The sequence below is a fragment of the Hipposideros armiger genome, unplaced genomic scaffold (genome assembly GCF_001890085.2).
Source record: "Hipposideros armiger isolate ML-2016 unplaced genomic scaffold, ASM189008v1 scaffold_560, whole genome shotgun sequence".
Lineage (NCBI taxonomy): Eukaryota > Metazoa > Chordata > Mammalia > Chiroptera > Hipposideridae > Hipposideros > Hipposideros armiger.
Window position 1 is genome coordinate 905,727 of NW_017731910.1, and position 25,277 is coordinate 931,003.

Sequence of the window (25,277 nt, forward strand, 5' to 3'; positions counted from 1 at the left end):
TACTATTTCCTTCTTCTTTATAGCTGAATAATACTCCATTGTGTAAATGTACCAAAGTTTCTTAATCCAGTCATCTACCGATGGGCATTTTGGTACCCTATCTTTTGATTAGAGCATTTAATCCATTTACATTGAAAGTCATTGTTGATAGATATGTAGTTATTGCCATTTTATTCATATTTTGGGGTGTTTTTTTTTTTCTTAAAGAAAAATACTGGTTTGGTGGTGATGAACTCCTTTAGCTTTTTCTTGTCTGGGAAGATCTTTTTCTCTCCTTCAATTCTAAATGATAGCCTTGCTGGGTAGAGTAGTCTTGGTTGTAGGTCCTTGCTTTTCATCACTTTGACTATTTCCTGCCAATCCCTCTGGCCTGTAAAGTTTCTGTTGAGAAATCAGCTGAGAGTTTTATGGGAGCTCCCTTGTAGGTAACTAACTGCCTTTCTCTTGCTGCTTTTAAGATTCTCCTCTGTCTGTAACCTTTGGCATTTTAATTATGTTGTATCTTGGTGTGGGCCTTTTTGGGTTCCATTTTATCTCCATTGTCAGCTATGCTATTTTTTTTAGTAGTTGGACTAGGATTTACAAAATACATTCTTAGGGCCAGTCGAGTGGCTCAGTTGGTTAAGAGCGCAAGCTCTGAGCAACACGGTCGTCGGTTCGATTCCCACATGGGCCAGTGAGCTGTGCCTGAGCTGAGCTGCCCTGAGCTGCCAACAGGTGGCAGGGTGGCTCAGTGGTTAGAGCGTGTGCTCTTAGCAACAAGGTTGCCGGTTTGACTCCTGCATGGGATGGTGGCTACGCCCACCCGCAACTGAGATTCAATACTGGCACCTTGAGCTGAGCGGCCGTGAGCTGCTACCGGGCGGCTGGATGGTGACTGGAATTGGAGCTGAGCTGGCTGCGCCCTCCACAACTAAGATTGAAGGACAACAACTTGGCTCTTTCCTTTCTCCAATTCCCCAGCACTGTTCCCCTTCCCCAATTCCCCAATAAAATATTTTTTTAAAAAAACATCTTTTTAACTTACCACAGTCTTCTTTTATATATTTTCCACTTCAAGTATAATGTAAGAACCTTAAAACAAAATGTGTCCATTTCACTTCCCCATTCTTTCTAATGTTGTGATACATTATGCTTCTACATATGTTATAAACATCACAATGCACTGTGACTATTTTTGCCTTAAGCTATTCTTTTTTTTATTGTGGTAAAATATGTATAAAATAAAACTTGCCATTTTAACCACTTTTAACTGTATAATCCAGTGGCATTAACTACATTCACAATGTTGTGCAACTATCACTATTACCTGTTTCTAAAATGTTTTCATCACCCCCAACAGAAACTGAATCTATTAAGCATTAACTTCCCATTCCCCCTTTTGTGCCAGCCCCTGGTGACCTCTAATCTACTTTTTGTCTCTATGAATTTGCCTGTTCTAGATATTTACAATAAGTGGAATTATAGCATATTTGTCCTTTTGTGTTTGGTTTATTTCGCTTAGGTAAGTTTTGAAATCTGGAAGTGTGAGGCCTTCACCTTTGTTCTTCTTTTCAAGATTGTTTTGGCTCTTCTGGGCCCCTTGAAATTCCACATGAATTTTAGGATGGATTTTTCCTGTTTTGCAAAAACATTGTTAGGATTTTGATAGAGATCACATTGACTCTGTAGATCACTTTGGGTAGTATTGTCATCTTGACCATATTAAGTCTTCCAATCCGAGAACATGGGGTCACTTTTCCTTTTATTTATATGTTTTAAAATTTCTTTTAGCAATGTTTTGTAGTTTTCAGTGTACAAGTCTTTTTGCCTTCCTGGTTACGTTTAATCCTGAGTATTTTATTCTGTTTGATGCTATTGTAAATTAAAATAAGAAAGTTTTCTTAATTTTCTATTCAGATTGTTCATTGATAATTTATAAAATACAACTGATTTTTGTATGTTTTTGTATTTTGAAACTTTCCAATTTTTTTATTACCTCTAACAATTTTTTTTGTGGACTCTTCAGGGTTTTCTAAATATAAAATTAGTTGCCTGTGAGTAGAGATAGTTTTGCTTTTTCATTTCCAATTTGGATGCTTTTTATTTCTTTTTCTCTGGCTAGAACAACCAGTTCCATGTTGAACAGAAGTGGAAAAAACAGACATCTTTTCTTCTTATTCATCTTAGGTAGAAAGTTTTCAGTATTTCACCATTGAGTACGATGTTAGCTGTGGGTTTTTCATAAATGCCATTTATCATGTTGAGGAAGTTCCCTTCTCTTCATAGTTTATTGAGTGTTTTTATTATGGAACAGTGTTGGATTTTGTCAAGTGCTTTTTTTGATAATGCAGTTGAGATTATCCTGTAGGTCTTTTTCTTCATTCTGTTAATGTGATGTATTCCATTGATTGATTTTCATTTGTTGAATTACTCTTGCATTCCTGGGATAAATCCCTCTTAGTGATGCTGTGTCATCCTTTTAATATGCTGCTGAATTCAGCTTGCTAGTAATTTGTAGAGGATTTCTGCATCTATATTGATAAGGGACATTGGTTGATAGTATATTTTCTTGTAATGTCTTTGACTGGTTTTGGTATCAGGGTAATGCTGGCCTTATTATGAGTTAGGAATTGTTCCTTCTTCAGTTTTTTTTGGAAGAGTTTGAGGAGAATTGGTGTTAATTCTTTCAGTGTTACAATTCATCAATGAAGACATCTGGTCCAGGACTTTGCTTTATTGGAGGTTTTTATTACTGGTTCATCTCCTTACTTGTTATAGGTCCAGTCAGATTTGGTTTTTTTGAGGTTTTTTTTTTTTTAAGTCATATTTGGTAGCTTGTGTGTTTCTCAGGATATGTCTATTTCATCTAGGTTATCCAATTTATCAGTATACAGTTGTTCATAGTATTGGGTCGTCGGAAAAGTCATGACATATTTTCCTATGTTTTTTGTTGCAAAAATGCGTCATGACTTTTCCGATGACCCAATATTATCTTATAACCCTTTTTATTTCTGTAAGGTCAGTAATAACACTGTCTCTTTCATAGCTAATTTTGTATTTGGAGTCATCTTTTTTTCTTAGTGTAGCTAAAGGTTTGTCAATTTTGTCAACCTTTTCAAAGAACCAACTTTTGGTTTAGTTAACTTTATTTTATTTTTCTCTATTTTGTTTATCTCCACTCTTATTTTCTTCCCTCTGGGCTTAGTTTGCTCTTCTTTTTTCTAGTTCTTTAAGGTATACAGTTAGTTTATTGATTTGAGGTCTTTTTAATTTGTAGATGTTTACAACTATAAATTTTCCTCTGCATGCTGCTTTTGCTTGATCCAATAAGTTTTGGTGTGTTATGTTTTCCTTTTCATTTATTTCAAGGCATTTTCTAATTTCCCTTGTGATTTCTCCCTGACCAATTGGTTGTTTAAAAGCATGTTAATTTCTACATATTTGTGAATTTTCCAGCTTTTCTTTCTGTTATTCATTTCTAGCATCATTCCATTGTCATTGAAGAAGATACTTTGTATGATTTCAGTCTTAAAATTTACTGAGATTTACATGGCCTAATATATGTAGTCTATCCTGGAGAATGTTCCATGTGCATTGAGAAGAATTTTTATTCTGCTGTTATTGAGTGGCATGTTCTATATATGTCTGTTAGGTTTAGTTATTTATAGTGGTGTTCAAGTCTTCTCTTTCCTATTGATTGTCTGTCTACATGTTGTATCCATTATTGAAAGTTGAGTATTGAATTCTCCAACTATTGTTGTAGAGCTGTCTAGTTCTCTCTTAAATTCTGTCAATGTTTGCTTCTTATGTTTTAGGGCTCTGTTGTTTGGTGTATGTATTTTTATAATTGTTATATCTTCTCTGTGAATTATACCTTTTATCAATATATACTGTTCTGTTTGCCTCTTTTAACTTTTTGACTTAAAATCTACTTAGTCTGATAATAATATAGCCACTCCAACTCTTTTGGTTAATATTTTCATGGGATATATTTTTTTTCATCCTTTTACTTTTAACCTTTTAATGTCTTTGTATCTGAAGTGAATCTGTTGTAGACAGCATATAGATTGACCATGTTTTTTTTAATCCATTCTGCCAATCTCTGCCTTTGATTGAAGAGGTTAATCTGTTTACATTTAAAATAATTACTGATAAGGAGGGATTAGTTTCTGCCTTGTAGCTATGTTTTTAGTAGGTCTTATGTGTATTTTGTTCCTCAATTCCTCTATTACTGCCCTTTTTTTGTATTTGATTTTTTCCATTGTACCATTTTGCTTCCTTTCTTTCTTTTTCTCTGTATTCTTTAGCTATTTTCTTTGTGGTTACCTTGGGGATTACAGTTAATATTTAAATTTATAACAACCTAGTTTAAATAATAATACCAGCTTCATTTCAATAGTATGAAAACCCTCTGCTTTTTTATATTTCTGAACCACCCTCTTTATTTTGTTATTGTCACAGATTATATCTTTGTACATTGTGTGCCCATTAACAAATTTATATTATTGTTTTATGAAGTTGCCTTTTAAGTAAAAAAAAAATTTAAACATGCTGATCTGTCTCCCATTTTTTCTATAACCTAGTATTTACATCTAGAGATTTGAGAATAATAATCAGTTATTTTTATTTTTTGTAACAATAAATGAAATAGTCAATGTTATTGATTTTCTATTTCATTGTTTCAGATTGAGAGTGGGTTCAGTCGTGGGTTCAGCCAACATGTATTATAAAGTTCCTTCTCTGAGTGTGTTTCATCTAATGGTTTTAGTAACCATTGATGATCATTACCAAGATCTGTTATTTCATTAAAGGTTGCAGAATAGTGATATTTTGTCATTCATTCTTCCACTTTTATTTTTAATCTATTTTTAAAAGAATGTTGTTTTAGCAGTGTTTTAAATTTTTGTTTGCATTTTCTCCTTCCCATTTTGAAAGGATACTGCCTCATCTCAGGGAGACAGTCTTACAGAAACACAGAACAGATGAGACTCAATAACTCTGTTTGAGTCCTTTTAGTGCCCACGTTCCAACCTTTTATTTTTACTCCATTTGATCTCTTTAACTAAATTACCAACACGAGGAAAGTAAGAGGGCTTTGTATCTAAAATAGTTTTATATCATTCTCCAGACCAGGAAAACAGTCATCACTCTGGGGAACTTCTTAAATCATGCTTTCACTTAATTCTACAGCTATTCATGTTCTACGTGAAGGAACTAAAGGCCAAGTACTCTGTATTATCTGTTGCTATGTAACAAATTACCCCTCAACTTAAAAACAGTAAACATTTATCATCTCATTTTTCTGTTGGTCAGGAATCCGGTTGCAGCTTAGCTGGGTGCCTCTGACCTCAGGTCTCCCGCAAGGCAGTCAGGGTGTCAGCCAGGGCTGTGTTCTCATCTGAAGCTACTCAGAGAGGATCCACTTCCGAGCTCATTCATGGTTATCAGTAGAGTTCAGTTCCTCCCAAGCTATTGTCCAGAGGCCTCCCTCAGTTTCTTGTCACCTGGGCCGCTCTGTAGGGCAGCTCTCAGCATGAAAGCCCGCTTTCCTCAGCATAAGGAAGTGAGCAAGACAGAACTCCTTTGTAACCTAATTTCACAAGTGACATCCTATCACTTTTGTCATATTCTTAATTATTTGTTTTTACTAGCTGAGCCATCCTGCCACCTGTTGGCAGCTCAGCTCAGGCCGGGCATCGAACCGCTGTTGCTCAGAGCTTGCACTCTTGAGTGAGCTCTTTACCAACTGAGCCACTCGGCCAGCCCCTTCATATTCTTTTCATTAGAAGTAAGTCACTAAGTCCATCCCACTCAAAGTGAGGGGTTAAGCCAGAGCATAAATAGCAAGAGGTGGGGATCACTGGGGGGCATCTTAGAGGCCACAGACTCCAACGTATATAAACTGATAGCACCCAAGCCTTTGAGGCATTACATATCATACCATGCCCTGCGTACTAGAGTATTTTTTGCTCTTTGATACTGAAAATGGCCTCTTTGTTTTTGAAAGTCTCAACTATAGTCTATATTGTAGAACTTAGTGTCTGATCAAACCAGCTTTATTAGGTAAACTCTTTGTAATAACATAAGAGCATTTTCTTTCTTATAATATGTTCTCTTATTTTTGTTTTTTTCTTGTAGCCCTGGTTGCTGCTATGAAACAGCTATGACAAGATATTTTTATCATGGTCGTACAGAGACTGTGCGATCATGTACAACAGAAGCAGTCAGGTGGTGCCAATCCATGCAGGACCCTTCTACCAGTGTGAGTATTTGAAAAGGAAAAAATTCAGAGTTTGTTTAATTGTTCTAAAGGAAACGTGGCCTTTGAATAACTAACTTCTTTATCTCAGTTCTCCTGGATCAGTAAAATACTTTCAGACATTTTACCTGAAGTTTTCAAACCATTAGTTTATTTGCCAGTGACGTATATTCTTGAAAAGAATTGGAAACAGGGAAAACTGGAGAAGAAGCCCATTTGTGTCATTTTCTAGGCAAAGTATCTTCAATACCTTGACTATTCTGTTTTATTTAGAATAACACCAGTGAAATGCAGACTCTCTCAAAGTGCCTTTTAGAGGAAGCTTTTCTTGATGTGGTTGAATGTTTTTGAAACCGCAGATTCCTGTTTTCATATAGTTTTTATGTTTTGTTTTATATTTTTCTTTTGGAAGCATTTAAACAACAGGGTAGCTCCTTCCCAGTGCTATTTAGGTATTGCATTTGTTTCTTTAGTTTTGATCGACATAGTTATGTATATGTTAATTCATTTTAATTTCATATAACTGCCTCATTATCATTTTTGAACAATTATTCTTTAGTTTGAAATCATAGTTGTTTCTTTACACTTATTTTATGTAAAGAAAGTTCCTGTTCTCAGTGCTGCCCACAAGTTTCTGTTTTCCTCTTCCTGGAAGGAAATAAGCAAGAAGCAGGTTATATAGGAAAGAAAAGGCAGTGGAAGAAGTGGGGAAGACCCAGAAGTATGTGTCTCAAGGTCTTCCTAGAAAACCTTTTCTCTCTCAAATTACCCAAACTAATTACTTTGAGCTCAAGTTTTTTTTATTTGTTTGGTTTCTGTACAGTTATTGAAGTATCTCTTGATTTTTAATACAGCTTCTTGAGCGGCGGCGAAAGATGTTACAAGCTTTTGCAAAACATAATAAAATGATGCAAGAGTGTTCAGCTGGAAAAGGTACTTATATTGGAATTATTCTGACTTAAAAAAATTTTCTCATGTTGAAAAATTATTTTCTAACTGCAGATTTGGGGTTTCGTTGTAGGATTTGACCGACATCTTTTAGGTCTTTTACTCATAGCAAAAGAGGAAGGTCTCCCTGTCCCAGAACTCTATAAGGACCCACTTTTCTCCAAAAGGTAATATAATGCACTGTCTTCTAACTTAACCAGTTTCTTTTTTCCTGAGTTAAAAGCTCTTTAGAAACAATGTAAACTTCTGCAAGCCTAGTATAATAGCTTTTCTTTGTGTCACACAGTGGAGGAGGTGGAAACTTTGTTCTCTCAACAAGTCTGATTGGTTACTTAAGAATCCAAGGATTGGTGGTTCCCATGGTACACAATGGCTATGGATTTTTCTATAGTATCAGAGACGACAGGTAAGGCTGCCCTTTTTATTCCTGCTATTCTGTTGAGTAAGAAAGCTGTCATTTGTGTTGTTTGAACGTCTTCCCTACACTGTGATTCTCATTGTATTGTCATCTGTCACTTGCGAATGAGTAATTATTTTTACCACTGAGGAGTTTCATGTGTTTTTGTTTCTCTGTCCTACTTTTGAGGCATTTGTCAAATCAGTCCTTCAGGTATTTTGTGCAGAACACCATTTAAGGTTGACTCAGTGATCTTATCATCATCACCATCTTCGAAAATCATTACATGTATTAACATATTTGTTCTACCCAAAGTATTTTATTGTAAATTCAGTTAAAATTTGATAGCCTGTAAATACATGGTGTTTCATGAGACCAAGAAAAGAGACTAGATAAATTAATATGTATTATAAAAAAGTTTTACCAATTCAGATGCATTTCATTTGAGTTGTACTGGGGTTTGAAAGAGTAAGAAAGAAAATGTTAAAACCTGATAAGGGAAAGAGAGGTGGAGAACAAGGTAATACGGAATTGATAGAAAGACTTGGAAGGTCCTCGTTCACACAGTCTGGCAGTCTTTTCACAGGGGTCTTTCAAAACATAAGAGGCTTTATTAAAAAAAAACAACCATGTGGCTACATTTAGTACTATGGTGAATAAGAAGAAAGCAGGCTTGGAGGCACTGCTAATGGAATGTGAAAAATTGGAATCATATGTATGCCATATTTCAGTTCCTAATATATTTTCATACTTTTCCTTTTTTGAAGAGTTTATAGTCGGTGATATTTTTTCAAAATCTTAACCATCTGCTTCCATGTCAAGTGTGATAGTCTGTTACACCAGTGATACTTGAATTTGTTGGCATCTAGTCCTTGGATTATGAATTCCCACAGTATTCAGTGTGTGTACATTAGTCTACGGATTAAAGCTTGAATGACAAAGTTTAAACATGAATCTTATTATTCTTTCTTCTAATAGAGGGTCATAGGTCTGAAATGATCACCGTATACAGAGAATAAGTAAGCATTCTAACAGCGTCCCTGGCAAGTAGTGGATCCCATATTGCACGCAGTGATAAGAGTTTTGGCCAGATACACCTCAGCTCCCTGACTTTTCAAGAAACATGTTTAATGATCCTGGGCAGAACTCCCATTCACTCATTCAGAAAATACTTAGAACTTTGTGTGCCAAGGATTGTTTCAGGTGCTAGGGACACACGAGAGACAGGGCCCCTACTCCTGTGGAGTTTTATGTTCTACTTGAGAAAAAGGAACAAAAGCAAACAAACAAGCAGGATAACCTCAAATAGCGATGAATGCTGTGAAGGAAATAAGCAAGTTGATGTGGTAATAGCGACTAAGTAACTGGTGGGGAGATGGAACACTGCTTTATATGTGGTCGGGGAAGGTGTCTGAGGAGTGACAAGGAAGATGAGATGTTTAGGATGAGAAGGACTTAATCATATGAATAGCCAAGAAAATAGCTCTCCAGAGTCTGATCACTGCTTACTGTCTCCAGTGCTGCCTCTCAAGCTAAGCCGCTATCTTCTCCCACTTAGGTTATTGTTGTAACAGGTTCTTATGTGGTCTTCTTGCTTCTACCTTTCCTCCCTACAGACCATTCTCTACACAGCAGCCTGATGGTCCTTTTAAAAACAGAACTCAAGTCATTATCATTCTTCTACTCAAAACCCTCCAAGACTTCTCATTCCACTCACAGTAAAATCCAAAGTCCTCCTGTGAGACCCGACATGAACTAGCTCTCACCTCTCTGTCCTTATTTGTCTCCTCCAACTCTCCTACTGCCTCACTCCCCTCCAGCCACACTGGCCTCCTTGTAGCTTGAACATACAATCAAGCTCCCTCCTCGAGGCATTCACAGTCGTGTTTTTCTCGGCCTAGTACTCTCTTCCTTGAACTAGATGCAAGAATCACTCCCTTACTTGATACAGATATTTGCTATCACCCGAGAGGCCTTCTCTGACCATCTAAAATAGCACTTGCCCCTTTCCTACACAGACCTGTTGCATTTTAACACTTAAAACCACCAGGGTGTGTGTGTACTTGTATGTTATCTATCTCCCTTCCTAGAATATAGGCCAACAAGAACAGGGTCTTCGATTTGTTTGCTGTTGTATCCCCAGCTATGTAACGATGCCTCGTAAATATGGTACACTCTAAATGTTTTCACAGTGACGTTGTACATAAATATACAGGCTCTGGAGTAGGGACGAGCTTGACATTTATAAGAAAAGACAGAGGCAGTGTGACTATACATTAACGATTGAGTCGGAGGGTAGTAGAAGATGTTGAAGAGCGGTAGACAAGAGCTAAATCTTGTAGGGCAGTTTTCCCAACCCCGAGTGTACATTAGAATTACCTGAAGAGCTTTGTAAATAACGCTTCTGGATAATACTGATTTGGTTGGGGTGGTCAGCTGATATATGGCCTTATAGCATGATACGGAGTTTGGATTTTCTCCTAGGAATGATGGGAAGCATGTTACCAGTTTTAAGTATGAATGTTACATGTTCCATTTGCATGTAAAAAGGACCATAGGCCTGCTGTATGGCATATCAGTTAGGTAGACAGTAATATGGGCGAGAATGAAATGAGAGAAATCAGTTAGGAAGCACAGATGATAAGTTGAACAACATAGTTGTGATAATGAAGGTGGAGAGAAGTGGAGGGATTTGAGATATGTTTTGGAGGTAGAACCAGTAGGGCTTATTGATGGATTGCTGATTCTGATGGTGGCATTTACCGGGATGGAGAAGATTAGGGGAGAATGGGCTTGGAGATATGTTAGGGTAGAATCAAGAATTATGTTTGTAACACAAAGAAACTCATAGATACAGAGAATGTTTTGATGGTTGCCAGATGGAAGGGAGGTTGGGAGTAGGTGAAAAAGGGGAAGGGATTAAGAAGTACATATTGGCTGTTAGAAAGTAGTCATGGGGATGTGAAGTACAGCATAAGGAATATAGTCAATAATGTTGTAATAACTATGTATGGTGTCAGATGAGTACTAGATTTATCAGGGTGATCACTAGATTTATCAGGGTGATCAGGGTGATGAAGAAGTTACATAAATGAATGATCACTATGTTGTGCACCTGAAATTAATATAATATTGTATGTCAAATATAATTGAAAAACTAAAAATTATTTTAAAAAATTTTGCTTTCTACATGTTGACTTTGAGATTTCTGCTAATACAGGAATTTATTATATTTATATACAAGAGGATATGTCAGTAGGCAGTTGAACATATGAGTGTGGAACATAGAAAAGAGGTTAGGGCTAAAGGTATACATTTATGAGTCATTACTGTATCCACATGTATTACTGTATCCACATGTAAGAAATGCATGGAAATTGCCTGGAAGGGATTTTTTTCATTCATTGTGAGATGTGAAAATTGTATGATTTAAAGAAAACTGGTTATTTTTGAAATTGCATTTTGTTTTAAATGTGCTGCATGCTGATTGTAAAAAATTTGTAAAATATTGAAAAATTTAGATCATACTGTAAATATTTTAGTGTCCTTTTTGTGAACTTCATTCTCACTTAATATTTCGAGCAATTCCCAATGCCATTAAATATGCTTTGAGATATCTTAATGGTTGACTAATGTGTAGTCTTAAGGATTACCATAATTTAAGCTCTCACCTACTATTTATAATTTTTCATTATTACAAATAATGATAATATATCCTTCCTTATTTCATCACATCATTGTCAATGCTAAGGATTATAAAACATTCTTTACTAATTTATAGGCAAAAATAATATAACTTGAATTCTTTACTTATGAAGCAAAACGCTTTTTTCTGTTCATGGCACCTGTGTACATTCTTTTGTGAAGATAGTTATTTCTATCATTTAGAAAGATAACTGAATTTTTAAAAACTTTAACACTTAAATAAGAATTGTTGATCTTTGCAAAAAATAAAATAAATAAAATCTGATTTTGCTAAGTATTTGAGAATTATGTGCCCAGTGTAGCTGGAAAATGACTAGTGATACGAATCACTAGGTGAAAACAAGGCAAGACTTCCTGTAGGTTCCTGTGTCTCTTTCAGCAAATATATCCCCTCAAACACTGTATGCTGGGCCTGAGCACGTGATGTGAAAATTCCAGGTTGTTCACAAGCTCAACATTACACATTTTGGTTTTAAGTTGAGCTTAATGCATGTTTTGCTATAGAAAATTTGAGTGTCTGGAAAGGAGGCTAGTTCTAAGAGAGCCAGTAGCCCGATTTCAGCTCTGAGCCCACTTGAAGGCAGAGTTGTTTTCTGTTTCCTTCAGCGTCTGGGGTCACTTTTATCACCTGCCAGCCAGAGGATTTCTTCATCAGGAAGACCTAGAAGGAGATGGTGGAAGATGCTCCCACGAGAGTTTCTCTCTGGCTTTTCTAGAAATAGCGTTTTTCCTCCTCTTATACTTCTTTCTCTATTTTATTATAACTTTTATACTCTCCTCAAGTGCTATCTATATTCCTTTAAAATAGTTCAAGCTGCATCGCAAAAAGTGACATGAATTTGTATTCCACCTCATTCCATTTAGAGCACCTTAGGAAGTTCTTTTTTAGGAAGAGGTGGGTTTGTTTGCTTGTTAAATACAATCAGACCTTATTCCACAGCCCCCTTGAGCTCTGGCTAGTTTTTTTTCCCATTTGTCCATAGTGTCTAGTCACATAGTAAATTAGGTGTTCCTAGCATTGTGTATATAACTTTCCATTGTGTCAGGTTACATTTATCTAATGTCACCAAGAATGCATATTTCATGTATGAACAGACAAGGAATAAAGGTCATGGCTGCATTCACTGTCACCATTTGGTGCCTTTCTGTGTTGTGGTTTTTGCATAGCACTTAATCACTTATAATTTGTGCTTCACAGGTTCGTTGTGGCCTGTTCGGCCTGGAAATCATGTCCAGAGACTGATGCAGAAAAACTAGTTCGGCTGATTTTCCGTGCTTTCCATGACATGATGCAGCTGATGAACTCTGCTTATCTTTAGAGAGTATTCATGAAGCACTTAACCAAAATACATCCTTTAAACTGGGTGCTGGGAGTAGGCTGCTGAGGTGAGACTTGAAAGAAACCTGTTAAGTGTAGAAATTTATAGAATCATGCTCTCTAAATTTATTCTGACATAGAAAGTAGAAATATTTTTAAGCTTCCTCTGATGCAGCAGCAATGCAAATATTATGACATAGTGAATACAGAACTATGCAAAGTTTAAGATAAGCCTCAACAATGCAAATCTACAACTTTTAACAATGCAAGTCTTATTCTAATTTTTCAATATTTTTGTTGGTACCTGCATGGGTTATAAATTATCTCTCTAAACATTGTAGAGTCTATCTTTCAAGCACTTTAACATTTTCTAGTTGCCAGTGAGTGTGAAATACACGATTGGATGCTCATTTCCTTGAAATCTGTCTCCCACACATCGCAGGAATACAAGCCTACTATATTTGGGAACAACCACTACAATTTAATGATCTAACAGAAAAAAAAAAAAAGAGTTTCTGTTGAACACACAGAATTAAGTTGTAGAAGGGAGGTTTACGCCCTCTGACACACAAAAAAAAGCCCTAACAAAATGCATTATAGTATATTGTAATTAGTTTTGTGAATATAAAATTAAAGCACTTATATTTAAAAATAGTTGTCAGTGACTTTAAGAGGATTAAATATTGAATATCAGAATCTCAGGATTTTACAGTTTTTTCTCCTCTCTTCAGTTTTGTAGTTTTTACTCTTAGAAAGTAAAATTCTCAAAATCATATAGTTTCTTGTTTTGTGTTTGAATAAGTGATTCATTCTCATTTGACTTTATACTTTCTGATCTCAGTTATGTATTGTTGTGTAATAAACCAGCCAGAACGTACTGTCTTTTCAACAATTTATTTCTCATGATTGTGTCAGTTGATCGTGCCCATTTGGATGGCTCTGCCGCTCTCTTGCCTGAATTATTCAAGCAGCTGTAGTCGCCAGGCTGCTGGCCTGAGGCTGGTACTGGTACGTCTAAGATGGCTTCACACACTGCCTGGAGACTTGGTGGCTGGGACTCTCCACGTGGTGCCTGATCAGTCAGTATTGTAGCCTGGACTTCTGTACTTGGCAGTGGGGGTGTTCTAAGAGGGAAAGGTGGGAGTTGCAAGGCCTCTTGAGGCATAGGCTCTGAAGTCACATTGAATTCACATGATGTCACTGCTTTTGCATTCTGTTGATTAAAGCAAGTTACAAGGGCAGTCTGGATTTAAGGGGTTGGAGGAAAGTCTCATCTTTTGATAAGAGGAACAACAAAGTCATTTTGTAAATATAAATGAGTGGGCACAAGCTGGGACATGCTTAATTGGGGGCCATTTTTGTAGCAATCTGCCACATAAAGATTATATGTAGTGTACTGTTTGTATGTCCTTTTTGTTCTTAAATTTACATATATTCTGAATTTGATAAGGCTGGTTTATCATTATTATTTCTTTGTGAAAATATTCAGATTTGGCTTCTGTGGCATTTGATGGATCCAAAAGTTACTACAGAATGGGGGATGAAAGCTGAACTATGCACCTTTTCCCGCACTGGTACAATTTTATAGACTAAATTTCCAGGCCCTTTAGAGTCATTTGGTTGATATTGTTTTTAAATAATATCTAATGAGTTGGGTATTTTAGAAAATGATCACCTCCTGCAGAGAAGCCTCTTTTTACTCCCAGTCTAACATGTTTTCCCTACATGGCCTGAAGTTAAAAATCATCACCTGGAATGCTTTTTAGAGAGAGATTCCTGGGCCTCAACCAAGACCTACTGAGTTAATTCCCAGTGACCCTCGTCAGGCAAGTGTGGGAACAAGAGCGGGCCGAATTCTGCTCCCCTTGACTCACTGTGCTGACGTTCCCCTTGCCCTGTTCTCTTGATTAATCTGAATTTCCGTTCACTGATACACATGCTCACTTTTGAAACATTCTTTGGTAATACAACATACGGTTTATTACAGATAGAAGGACTTGGTTTGACTAGTTTACTGACCTAAACAATGTGTCACAGCAATGAAAATTGATATTGCTGCAGTAAATTATGGGGGAAAAAACAGTTCCATGTGATTATGTTGCCTGGGATATTTCTTTCTGCTCTTTATCTAAACGTATTTCTTCTTGTCAGAAGTGGATTCATCTTCTGGGAAAATTTGGATTCATATTCTGGGAAAATTAGAATTATTTGTAAAAAGTAATGCAGCTGCTATAGAAACAGCATTTTATTGTTGATATTTCCAATAGTGCAATTTGTAATGAGATAACATTTGTAATTTTTATTCATGAATTTTAAACATTTTTTAAAAGAAATAATATGTCTCTTTCTTGCATTATGGAATAAATGTGTGCCTGCAAAGTTACATTGTATAAGGAAAATTTCAGTTTCTCTTGGGCTTTGATGATAAAGCTGGGAATATAGTTGTTTTTAAAAACTTAAATTCCCCAATAAATTTGGAAACCTGCCAAGGAAGAGAGTAGGCTTTTGAACAATTTATTTCTCCTTTGTACTTGGGAAAATTGTTCCTAAACCATCCTGTCATCTACCCAACTATTTAGGACCATGAGAATTTTCCATCTGTGATTTCTATTAATTCTATGGCTTTCCACACCTGAACTTTGCCCTTCTTTCTCTCTGTTTCTGGGAACTCAGGAAGAGCTAGGCTGTTTTCTTTCATTTTTCACCAAGAAAGCTGTCATTTATAACGCCGAAATTTCAAATGCTGTTAACACCAAACCCCAAATTGGATGTTCTTTTGTAAATTGATCTGGAATAAGGCATACGTACATTTTATGAAGACTTAAAGACTTCTTTTACAAGTCAGCAAAAATTGGAGAATGATTTATTTATAAGATTTAGTGTATAACAAGAGTTCATAAGTTCTGCGTCCCAGCCTGGACACTGACCATGGAAAAGTAGATGCCTTTCTGCGCCAGCAGCTGCTGGTGGGTGCCGTGCTCCCTGACGCTGCCGTTCTGAAACACCGCTATTAAGTCTGCGTTCTGGATGGTGGACAGGCGGTGTGCGATCACAATGCAGGTGCGGCCTTCTCGGGCCTTGTCCAGGGCCTCTTGGACAACCTAGTGATAAAAGCAGAACAAAAGCCTTATCTTAAAAATTATATAAATAAATTTTAAACATTCAATGAAATTTAAAAATTTTACCATCCAAGCCAGAAAATGTCTTTCCTTCCTTGTCTCTTTGAATCTTTGGCTTTATGCATGTGTATTTATATAATTTGACATTAGTTATGTTTTTAATTATAATAAAAATAGATTCTTACTCTAAATCTTCGCAAGTATTTAAAATTTCTAAAAGTAATATGTGATCATTTTAGAAAAACAGACATACTGGAAAGAATAAAATATTCGACATCAAAATAACTACTGTCTAATGTTCTATTTACTTCTTTCTTACGCTTACATATTTTTTTCAAAATATGTTGATGGCACACACACACACAGAATTTCCTCTTTTACAAATTAAATGAGACATGAGGTGGGAGGCCGTACTTTTTCACTTTCAGTATCCAGAGCTGATGTAGCTTCATCCAACAGGAGGATTCGAGGTTGTCTGATGAGGGCGCGGGCAATTGCGATCCTCTGTTTCTGACCTCCTGAGAGCTGAGTCCCCCTATCTCCCACTCTTGTTTCATATTTCTGCAAGTGAGCCATTAATAAAATTAATAAAGTTCTAACCCAGAAAAATTACTAATGCTATACTGAATAAACTTCCACTTTGTAACATTTGACAGTTGTATTTATAAGGAAAAAATATTTGGAACCATTAAAAAGTTTCTAGAGCAACTACATAGTTGTCCATTTAATATTTTCCATTTAACAGGCTGTTCATTTCCAAAATCAAAATAGAAAAATAGTGACTTTAGTTCTCAATGGTATTTTGCAACAAATTTTCGGATTTCTACCATTACCATAATGTCAATTGGTCTGATGTCATTAGAGTCCTAAAAAGGTTAAATGTTAATATTTAAGGTTTTTATGTTTGATGTATTCCTGTGACCTACATGGAACCTAGCTTTTTCTCTTCAACTCATACGTTCACTTAAGTAATTACCGAGTATCTGTTATGCCAAGAATTGTAGGAAATACAAAAAATGAATTTAACTTTGTTCCTACCCTGAAGGAATTTATAATCTAAAGATAAAATACATAATACAGCATTTAATATAAGGTCAAGTAAGTACCAAATAAGTAGTATATACAACATGCTATGAAAGATAAGAAAAGGAAGTCGAAATTGTACAGATAAGGCAAGAGAAGAAGAGGAGATAAAGAAAGATACCTTTGTAGAGAAGTTGAGAAGCTGGATATTAAGAGAACATTCTAAACCAAAAACAGAATGAATAAAAGTACAAATTGAGTCGGTTCAGTTTATAGTGAACTGAATCCATTGTAAGAACTTCATGTGAATTAATGTCTTAAAGTTCAGTGTCAGCTAAATTAAAAGCCGAAGCTTTGAAGTTTTTCTGTTCACAGTCAAATCAATATTTGAATGACTTTGGTAAGACGAAACAACATGGACGGTTTTAAATTTTATTTGTGAATGTGACTTCTAGTCATAGCAATATAAGAGTAAAAATAATTTAAGCTGTATTTTAGTTTAATCACGTGGAACTGCAGATGCTAGGTGAGTGCCACAAAAATGAATGATTCCTGCCCTCAGCATTAGGGATCTCAAGTCATCTTTCGAGGACTACTCATGTTTACCAGTTGCTGAAGAGAATTATTTCATTGAACTCTTACCTTAGATATTTTTCAAATCTGTATTGACTTCACTGCACTTTGGCCACAATCATAGCAGCCATGAGGTAATAGGGAGTGTTGGGGACCATGGAAACTGGAGAGTACATGTCTTCTCCAGAGGAATAAAATAACCTTATACCAACATTAACCCAAAATGGAACATGGACTTAGTATAAAATGTAAAACCATAAAACTTAGGGAAAAGAAACAAAATCTTTAGAACCTAGGGTTAGACAAAGAATTCTTAGATTTGACAACAAAAGCACAATTTGTGAAAGGTAAAATTGATGAATTGCACTTCATCAAGATTAAAAACTTTGGCTCTGCAAAAGACCCTGTTAAAAGGGTTAAAAAAAATAGATTGGGAGAAAATATTTGCACACTACATGTCTGATAAATATGTAAATAACTAGAATATATAAAAATCTGTCAAAACAGTAAAAAAAAATCCAAATAGAAAATGGGCAATAGACATGAAGAGACATCTCACCAAAGAAGAAATATAGATGGTAAATAAGTACATAAAAAAATGTTCAACATCATTTGCCATTAGTAAATGCAAATTAAAACACTATGAGATGTCACTATACATCTATGAGAATGGTAAAATATGACAATAAAATCTGGCAAAGATAGAGAAACTCACTCACACTTGCTGGTGGAAATGTAAAATGGCACACAGCCACTCCGGGAAATCATTTAGCAATTTCTTATAAAATCAAACATGCAATTACCATATGGCCCAACAATTGCACGCTAGGGCATTTATCCCAGAGAAATAAAAACATAGGTTCACACTAAAACCAGTACACACAAATTTATATCAGCTTTATTCTTAATAGCCCCAAACTGGAAACAACCTAGGTATGCTTAAACAGGTGAATGGTTAAGCAAACTGTGGCACATCCATATCATGGAATACTACTCAGCATTAAAATGGAATGAACTATTGATACAGGAACTTCAGGGAATTAGGCTGAGTGAAAAAAAGCTAATCTCAAAAGGTTACATACTGTATGGATGTTTATATAACTTTTCTTAAAGTAGAAAGTTAAATGGAAAACAGTTAGTGGTTGCCAGAGGTTGTAGGGGAGTGAGGGTGGAAATGTGGCTTTAGAAGGGCAACACGAGGGATCTTTGTGGTGATAGAAATGTTCTGTATCTTGACTGTGATAGTGGATACATGTCTACACAGGCAATGAAATTGCATAGTACTAAATACATACATATACAAATACAAGTAAAACTGGAGAAGTCTGAATAAGATCAGTGGATTGTATCAATGTCAATGTCATAGTTATTTTGCAAGATGTCACTGGAGGAAACTAGGTAAAGGGTAAATAAGATTTCTCTGTTCCTTACAACTGCATCTCAAAATAGTGTGTAATTAAAAATGAAAGTACCATAAGGGATTAACCAAACATGGCTGCAGTCTGAATGCATCCCATAGCCACCAGTTTGCAACCTGAGATATGCTGCATTGATTTATCACATTATTTGCTTCTCACTGCATTTGTATGAGATAGACATGACACAAGGAAATTTGGTATCATGAAGTTCAGTGTCTTGTCCAAGGCTACAGTGCTTAGTAAATAGACACATTCTGTTATAAGGCTTTGTTGGAGTATAACTTCAGGAACTGTTTTGTGGAGGAAAGCTAGCTTCTGATTTCATCCTAAGAAGTTACCAGTTAACTTACCTGGGGTAAGGTCTCGATGAAAGAATGGATGTTGGCCGCTTTGGCTGCACTCACAATCTCTTCCTGTGACACGACCCGGCTGTTGTCTCCGTAGGCAATGTTCTCGGCAATGCTGTAGTCAAACAGGATGGGCTCCTGGGACACGATGCCCAGTTGGGCTCTGAGCCACTGGATGTTGAGTTTCTTTGCTTCTTGGCCATCTAGGAGCTGAAAACCAAAGCCCACAAACTATAAGAAGGGCTTAAAAAGGAAAAAAAACCTAAGCAGTAAGTTACTAGATTAACCATTTGGAGGATTTTGTTGCATGTGGGCATAAGCAGTTTGTGAAAATACCACGCCTCAAAGCCTTTAAGCACTTACATTGTTGGCAACATAGCCAACAAAATGATTTTTATGATGATTAGGCCATCTCTTTCTTGGTGTAACTGGCACAAAATGGTAGCATGTTTGGCCCTGTCTTTCCACATTCCTCTCTTTGTCCTTATCTGCCCTCTTCCAGGCAAGTGTATTTATCCTCTGCCTGTAAGAAGCCTGCAATTAAGTGTCCTATTCATATCTGCTGTCCTCTGATAGAGTCCCATCTTTCCACTTGCCTTTGTCCCCCTCCTGCAGGCATACCAGAATAAAAGCAGATCAGTAGCACAGGCCCAGATGCTCAAAGGTGGTCACTCCTGTCCTACCTCTACCTCACTGTCTCCTGAGAATAACCAGCCTTAAACATTTGCCTTTCTGACAACACTATAAAGACAAAAGTTCAAGGGCAAGTGAACAAGCTCTAAGGGCAGTGTCTTTGGGAGAATGGTTTTGTTGGTGGTATTTTATTTTTTATTTGCTATACGCAGGGGGCATGATGCTTCTAGAGGAGCCTTGTGATGTGGTAACTGAGCATGCAGCTCCCTGCAAGGTGCAAGTCACCAGTGAAGGAACAGACACAAGTCCAGCTAGTCTTGACCTCTCAATAAAGAAAGCAATTCCCATCATGGTACTAGGATACCATGCCTACAGAGTGTTTGCCTGTATTCATACCTGCAGAGTAATTATAATAGTGGAAGCATAAGATCTCCCCCCCCCCCAAAGAAACAACCGACCAAGGTTTAACACTTTGGTGACCGGCTACCTCAGTATGCCATCCCAAGGTAATTGGAGAGGCAGACATTATCAGTAAGGGAGGAGTCAAGCCTTCACTTATGGAAGAGAGCCAGGGGCTAGATACCAGAAAACTCAATGATGAAAGCCAAACGAAGGGCTAGAGGTCAAGATAAAAGTCAAAGTCGGAGAGCCTAGAGTTCAGGGTCAGAGAGACAGAGCAAAGCAGAAGAAGGTGGGGAGGGAATCAGCTGGCACTAGCCTATCCTGGGAGCCTACTTGGAATTCTGTCAGGAGTTGGTGGCTTAGCTTTTAAACCAGAATCAAGCTGGTTTAAAAAGCTCAAAAGCCCATGGCAGGGCAGGGGTCAACTTCATAGTATTTTCTGAACTAAATTCCAAATGTTCTACCCGCTTGTCCCCATATATATGTCTGACTATGGATGACAGTTCAAGGTTTATAGAATGTGGTTATTATATCAAACAGGATTATGGGTCTTGCCCAGTGTTTTCACTATGGGAATATTGGCTTAGCCACTTGACGTATATCGCCTTAAATCAGGTTCCTAATTTAAGCAAGTGTCCTCACCACTTTTCCCGTCAAGGGGTCGTAGAACCTTTCAAGGAGCTGGACCACCGTGCTCTTCCCGCAGCCGCTGCTGCCCACCAGGGCCAGCGTCTGGCCCTTCTTCACCTCCAGGCTCAGCCCCTGAAGCACGGACACGTTTGGCCGGGTGGGGTAGTTGAACACGACTTCATTAAATGTTACATTTCCTTCAAACTTACTCTAGAAAAGAATTTTTTTAATATTGCTATTGTAATTGTTCTGATAATTATTGGAACAAAAAGTATTATTTCAAGGAAACTTGACCAAAAACTGTAGTAGAGGAACATAAAATTCACATTCAGTACAAGTCCTGGTACCAGATAACATCAATAGCAAGTTGTTATATAAAATGAAGAAGGGAGATGGCGGTCTAGGTTAGATTAGATAGTCACGGTGTAGAGAGCTGTTGCATAACCTTGATTTCTGATTAAGTTAAGACAAATATTTAGCTTTCTCAAATGATGGTTTTGAGCCTGGAGCCAAGTCAGTGACCAAAGGCCCAAGGCTTGGAATTTAGAACAGCTTCTACCTGCAGGCTCAGTGGACAGCCCTTGTCTCAAGCCCTGGAAGCCGCCTTCTCTCACCGTGTTTATCTCATTCACCAGGCACAGCAGTTTCCTTACATGAAATACCTGGTCAAGTCCTGGAAAGATTGTGTAAGGCCCCATCCCTTTCCTTACACTGCTTCTCTTGCATTAAAATGAGCAGCAGCTGGTGTCATGCAAAGAACATCCGATCTTAAGTGTGAGTTAACTTTGGAGACAGTGAAGTACAGGATTATTATTCTTACTGTGAATAATGTGGACTTTTTACCAACTGTAACTCAGTCATTACAAAGTATGATTAAAGCCAAATCACTAACTGAATTTACATACAGAATTAAATGCATATACTTTCATGCAGAAATGATTAATGATGTTCATGAAAATTATCCAGTTCTAGTACATGTGGATTATTTGTTTGTTTTACTTTTGATATGCTAAACTTCAGAATCCTTGAAACCCCCTAAGATATTTTAAAATGCCAAAAGAGTTGGCCAGATATTAGCCCTGTAACTATCACAGAGATAAATAAATGTCAGTGTAATCACTACGAATTGATCCCGTAGTTATAATCAAGCAGACAGCAAGCCTTTAGGAAAAAATTAACCAAGCACTCATCAGGCAGCAGGGAACTCACAGGCCGTAGGCCTTCTTCACTGTAGCTGTCAATCAAAGGTTGTCTTTCAAACAGCATGAATAAGTGAGCTGCAGACAGCTTGGCTTTAGCATAGTCTGGAGCAAAGGAGCTAGCATGTCCAAGAGCCACCGCGCCAAACACAATTGCTGAAAACACCCTAGACCAGAAGGACAGGAATTCAAAAATTAGCTTGTATAATCAGCTCCATATGTCTGAAAGTCTAAAAACATACTGCTAATCAGTACCGATTTTATTTTTTTAATCCCTTAGTCATGCCCCCACCCCATACACATTCCCAGCAAATTCCGGTGACAAAGGAAATCTAGAGTGAAGGTAGATCGCTGCCAAGGGTTCCTTTTTACCTCTACTGCCTCTGGCTTCCTTTGGAAGCCTCTCATTTCCTGGAGTTAATGGAACTTTCCAAAGTTGTTCTCTTTCAGGAAGTGGCTCATAAGTGAACCTGATTTGTGGTCTCAAGTAATTTTAGTAACTAGTTCTACCCCTTTTGTAAGTTGAGGGAGCTGAAGCATGGAGAGCTTCAGGGACTTGATCAACACCGGACATGGAGTGATGTTTCCTATGCAATCTATGGCCCTGACTTCCAGTTTGTGGGTTTTTTCTGCATTCCCACACAAATGATAGTCATCACTGTAAAGACTTTTTATTAGGAAAATGAGTCTTGACTAGAAATAGCTTTCCTCTTACAATTAAAGTAATTAATGACACTACCCTGAAAAAATGATTGTCCTAAGCTAAAGGTCTATTTTCCAATTATATAGTCTTTAAAGAATGGATATAGATTATAACAACTTTTAGGAAGGGTTAAAGATTCTGAGGATCTACAGTCCCACAAAGCTACTTACTTCCCCAGAGAAAGGGGAGGGAAGGGGAGGAAATTTCCTATCTAGTAATAATGGAGAACTTAAAATTTTTCATCTCCCCAACTTCCTAAATCTAAGATATTAAAACGTGTTTTAAGTACATGGGGATGGGCATGGTGGGTATAGTAAGTCTCTCCCTTAAATACTTGGTAAGGTTGGTTAACCAAAAATTAAATTTCAAAATAGTGATGAACAACTCATATGTAGCTGCCTAGCTTTAGTGTACACCTGTAATCTAGCTTTAGTACGAAACATTAAAACAGTGTCTTAAGTTATCTAGAATAAGTTATCTAGAATTCAACATTTTAATGGTAAAAACGAAACAACAAAAAAGCAGGACCGCTTTTTCATCTCGGCTGTCAACATGCCATCAAGACTGAGGAAGACCCGGACACTTAGGGGCCACGTGAACCACAGCCACAGCCTAATCAGCAAGCACCCAGGAGGCCAAGATAATGCTGGTGGCCTGCATCACCACAGGATCAACTTTGACAAATATCACCCAGGTTACTTTGGGAAAGTTGGTATGAGGCATTACCACTTAAAAAGGAACCAGAGCTTCTGCCCAACTGTCAACCTTGATAAACTGTGGACCTTGGTCAGCGAGCAGACACGAGTAAATGCTGTCAAAAACAAGACTAGAGCTACCCCTGTCACTGATATGGTGCGATCGGGCTACTACAAAGTTCTGGGGAAGGGAAAGCTCCCAAAGCAGCCTGTCATCTGAAGGCCAAATTTTTCAGCAGAAGAGCTGAGGAGAAGATTAAGGGTGTTGGAGGGGCCCGTGTCCTGGTAGCTTGAAGCCACATGGAAGGAAGTTCATTAAACTCAAGTGTTTTTCTCAAAAAAAAAGCAGCACCAATTTTCTCAGTGATACATTTCTAGAAAATAAAAAATACTCCAAGTTGTAATTCCCAGAGCTGGATATTTCCATTTGGCCCCCCAAAACCACTTTCTACTCTCTACCCACCTCCGTTTTGTACTATAGTCCGCCAGAGGCCAACCTTCATAGACTGCAGCAAAAGGTTTTGTGTCCTCTGGCTTCTGATGGGGTTTGGCAATGAAAGGCACTAGCAGGGGATGGGAGGGCTGGAGGAGAGTGAGGCCGGGGTATTTGTTTGGCTTCTTTCTTGTTGGATTGTTGTGTAGTTGGTGTCCCTCCGCCAAAGACCACAGAAGGCCCCTATGCTGGGTTCTGAAAATCTTTGCCTCCTCCCACCCTTTAGGTTCAGGGTCTCAGCACTTCCCAGCTGGAAACTGATGAGGTGGTAACAGCTCCTCTTGGTACTGCTTTCCTTAACACTTCTCACACACACCTTTATAAATATCCCCTTCAGCAAACTCTCCTCAATTCCCCCATTTGCAGGGCCATTTGGGTCTTGATTGATACAAGATTATACAGAGGGTGCCAAAAAAATGTATACACATTATAAGAAACGAAAAAACTGTATTAAAATGGTAATACAATGAATGACACTAGCATTCATTTGATTAATGCCATCTTTTGAACGAACATCATACTACACATTGCTACTATCATTCAATTCAACTTCGAAAAGTAATACATGGATAACATCTCTTAAAATGTGTACCTTTTTTTGGCACCCCTGATATATACTTTTCCCATGATTATTTTAATTTGGGATGCAAATAAAAAAAGTCTCTTAAACACTTTCACTTTCTTTGTGTTGACCCTGTTAAAGAAAAATGGTTGCTCACTAGTGCTTTAAAATCCATCAGAGCAGAAATATGCCAAGTGACCTTAAAAAGAATGGCTTCCTTTTGGCAAGACTAGGCTGCAACCTAATTGAATGTAGTTAGCATATTTTGAAAAAAGTAATGCATCAATTAGACCATTGTTTAGTCTTGAAAACCAAGAAAATAGGGGCTAAGAGGCAGATGTTGGCAGGGTCATACCAAGCCTGGTAGACTGGATAGAACCTCTGCTAGACCTCAGTCAAGCATTCCCAACCCATTGTCAAGGCCCCCTTGGTTGCAGGTAAATAGCAAGCTACTTGACCCTCTGTTTTGAGTCTGTGGTCACTAGCAACTTTCTAATTATGATTTATTTCTGCCTACATTTTACAATAAGGAAATTTGCCATCTTACTGACCATTCAATGCATTACTAAAATTTTGGTTTATGATTATTTTCATGAGCTTGGTTAATTTTAGCCTACTCAATGATTAAACTAAACTTGGAGTATTGGCAAGATCAGATTTCTGTGGTTGATTCAACTCTCCAACCTCATCTTAGAACAAGAGTTTCTTTTCCTACTCTAAATTTTTACATAGACCTATTAAAACCTTAATATAGAATAATCTTAATATTTTTAAAGGTACTTACAGAATAACATCTCTGAAGAGCATCTGTCCATTCACAATGAGATAGGCACCAAATCGAAAACAACCGGCATAGGAAAAATACATAAAT

At 37.2% G+C, this 25,277-nt stretch overlaps 3 protein-coding genes across 10 annotated transcripts in view; 2 read left to right on the plus strand and 1 right to left on the minus strand.

The window, feature by feature from the left end:
* CROT (carnitine O-octanoyltransferase) overlaps nucleotides 1-13,491 on the plus strand; it is a 55,059-nt gene extending 41,568 nt beyond the window's left edge. For all 8 annotated transcript variants that reach the window (XM_019623725.1, XM_019623722.1, XM_019623730.1 and 5 more), the window contains 5 exons: nucleotides 6,121-6,244; nucleotides 7,096-7,174; nucleotides 7,263-7,356; nucleotides 7,476-7,595; nucleotides 12,490-13,491. In XM_019623725.1, coding sequence (XP_019479270.1) covers nucleotides 6,121-6,244; nucleotides 7,096-7,174; nucleotides 7,263-7,356; nucleotides 7,476-7,595; nucleotides 12,490-12,610 — 538 coding nt within the window. In that variant the 3' untranslated portion in view covers nucleotides 12,611-13,491. The remainder of the gene's footprint in view (nucleotides 1-6,120; nucleotides 6,245-7,095; nucleotides 7,175-7,262; nucleotides 7,357-7,475; nucleotides 7,596-12,489) is intronic.
* Nucleotides 13,492-15,455: 1,964 nt separating this feature from the next.
* On the minus strand, nucleotides 15,456-25,273 carry LOC109371298 (phosphatidylcholine translocator ABCB4-like). The gene is made up of 6 exons (XM_019623731.1): nucleotides 25,191-25,273; nucleotides 21,964-22,120; nucleotides 20,767-20,964; nucleotides 19,093-19,299; nucleotides 16,143-16,289; nucleotides 15,456-15,710 (listed from the first exon to the last, which is right to left on the minus strand). Exons 1-6 carry the CDS (start codon nucleotides 25,271-25,273, stop codon nucleotides 15,504-15,506), a joined length of 999 nt encoding a protein of 332 aa, XP_019479276.1. The 3' UTR covers nucleotides 15,456-15,503.
* Nucleotides 23,194-23,696, plus strand: LOC109371299 (60S ribosomal protein L27a-like). Its single transcript, XM_019623732.1, has one exon. The coding sequence runs from the start codon at nucleotides 23,209-23,211 to the stop codon at nucleotides 23,569-23,571; it is 363 nt and encodes a 120-aa protein (XP_019479277.1). The 5' UTR covers nucleotides 23,194-23,208; the 3' UTR covers nucleotides 23,572-23,696.
* Nucleotides 25,274-25,277: the final 4 nt, after the last annotated feature.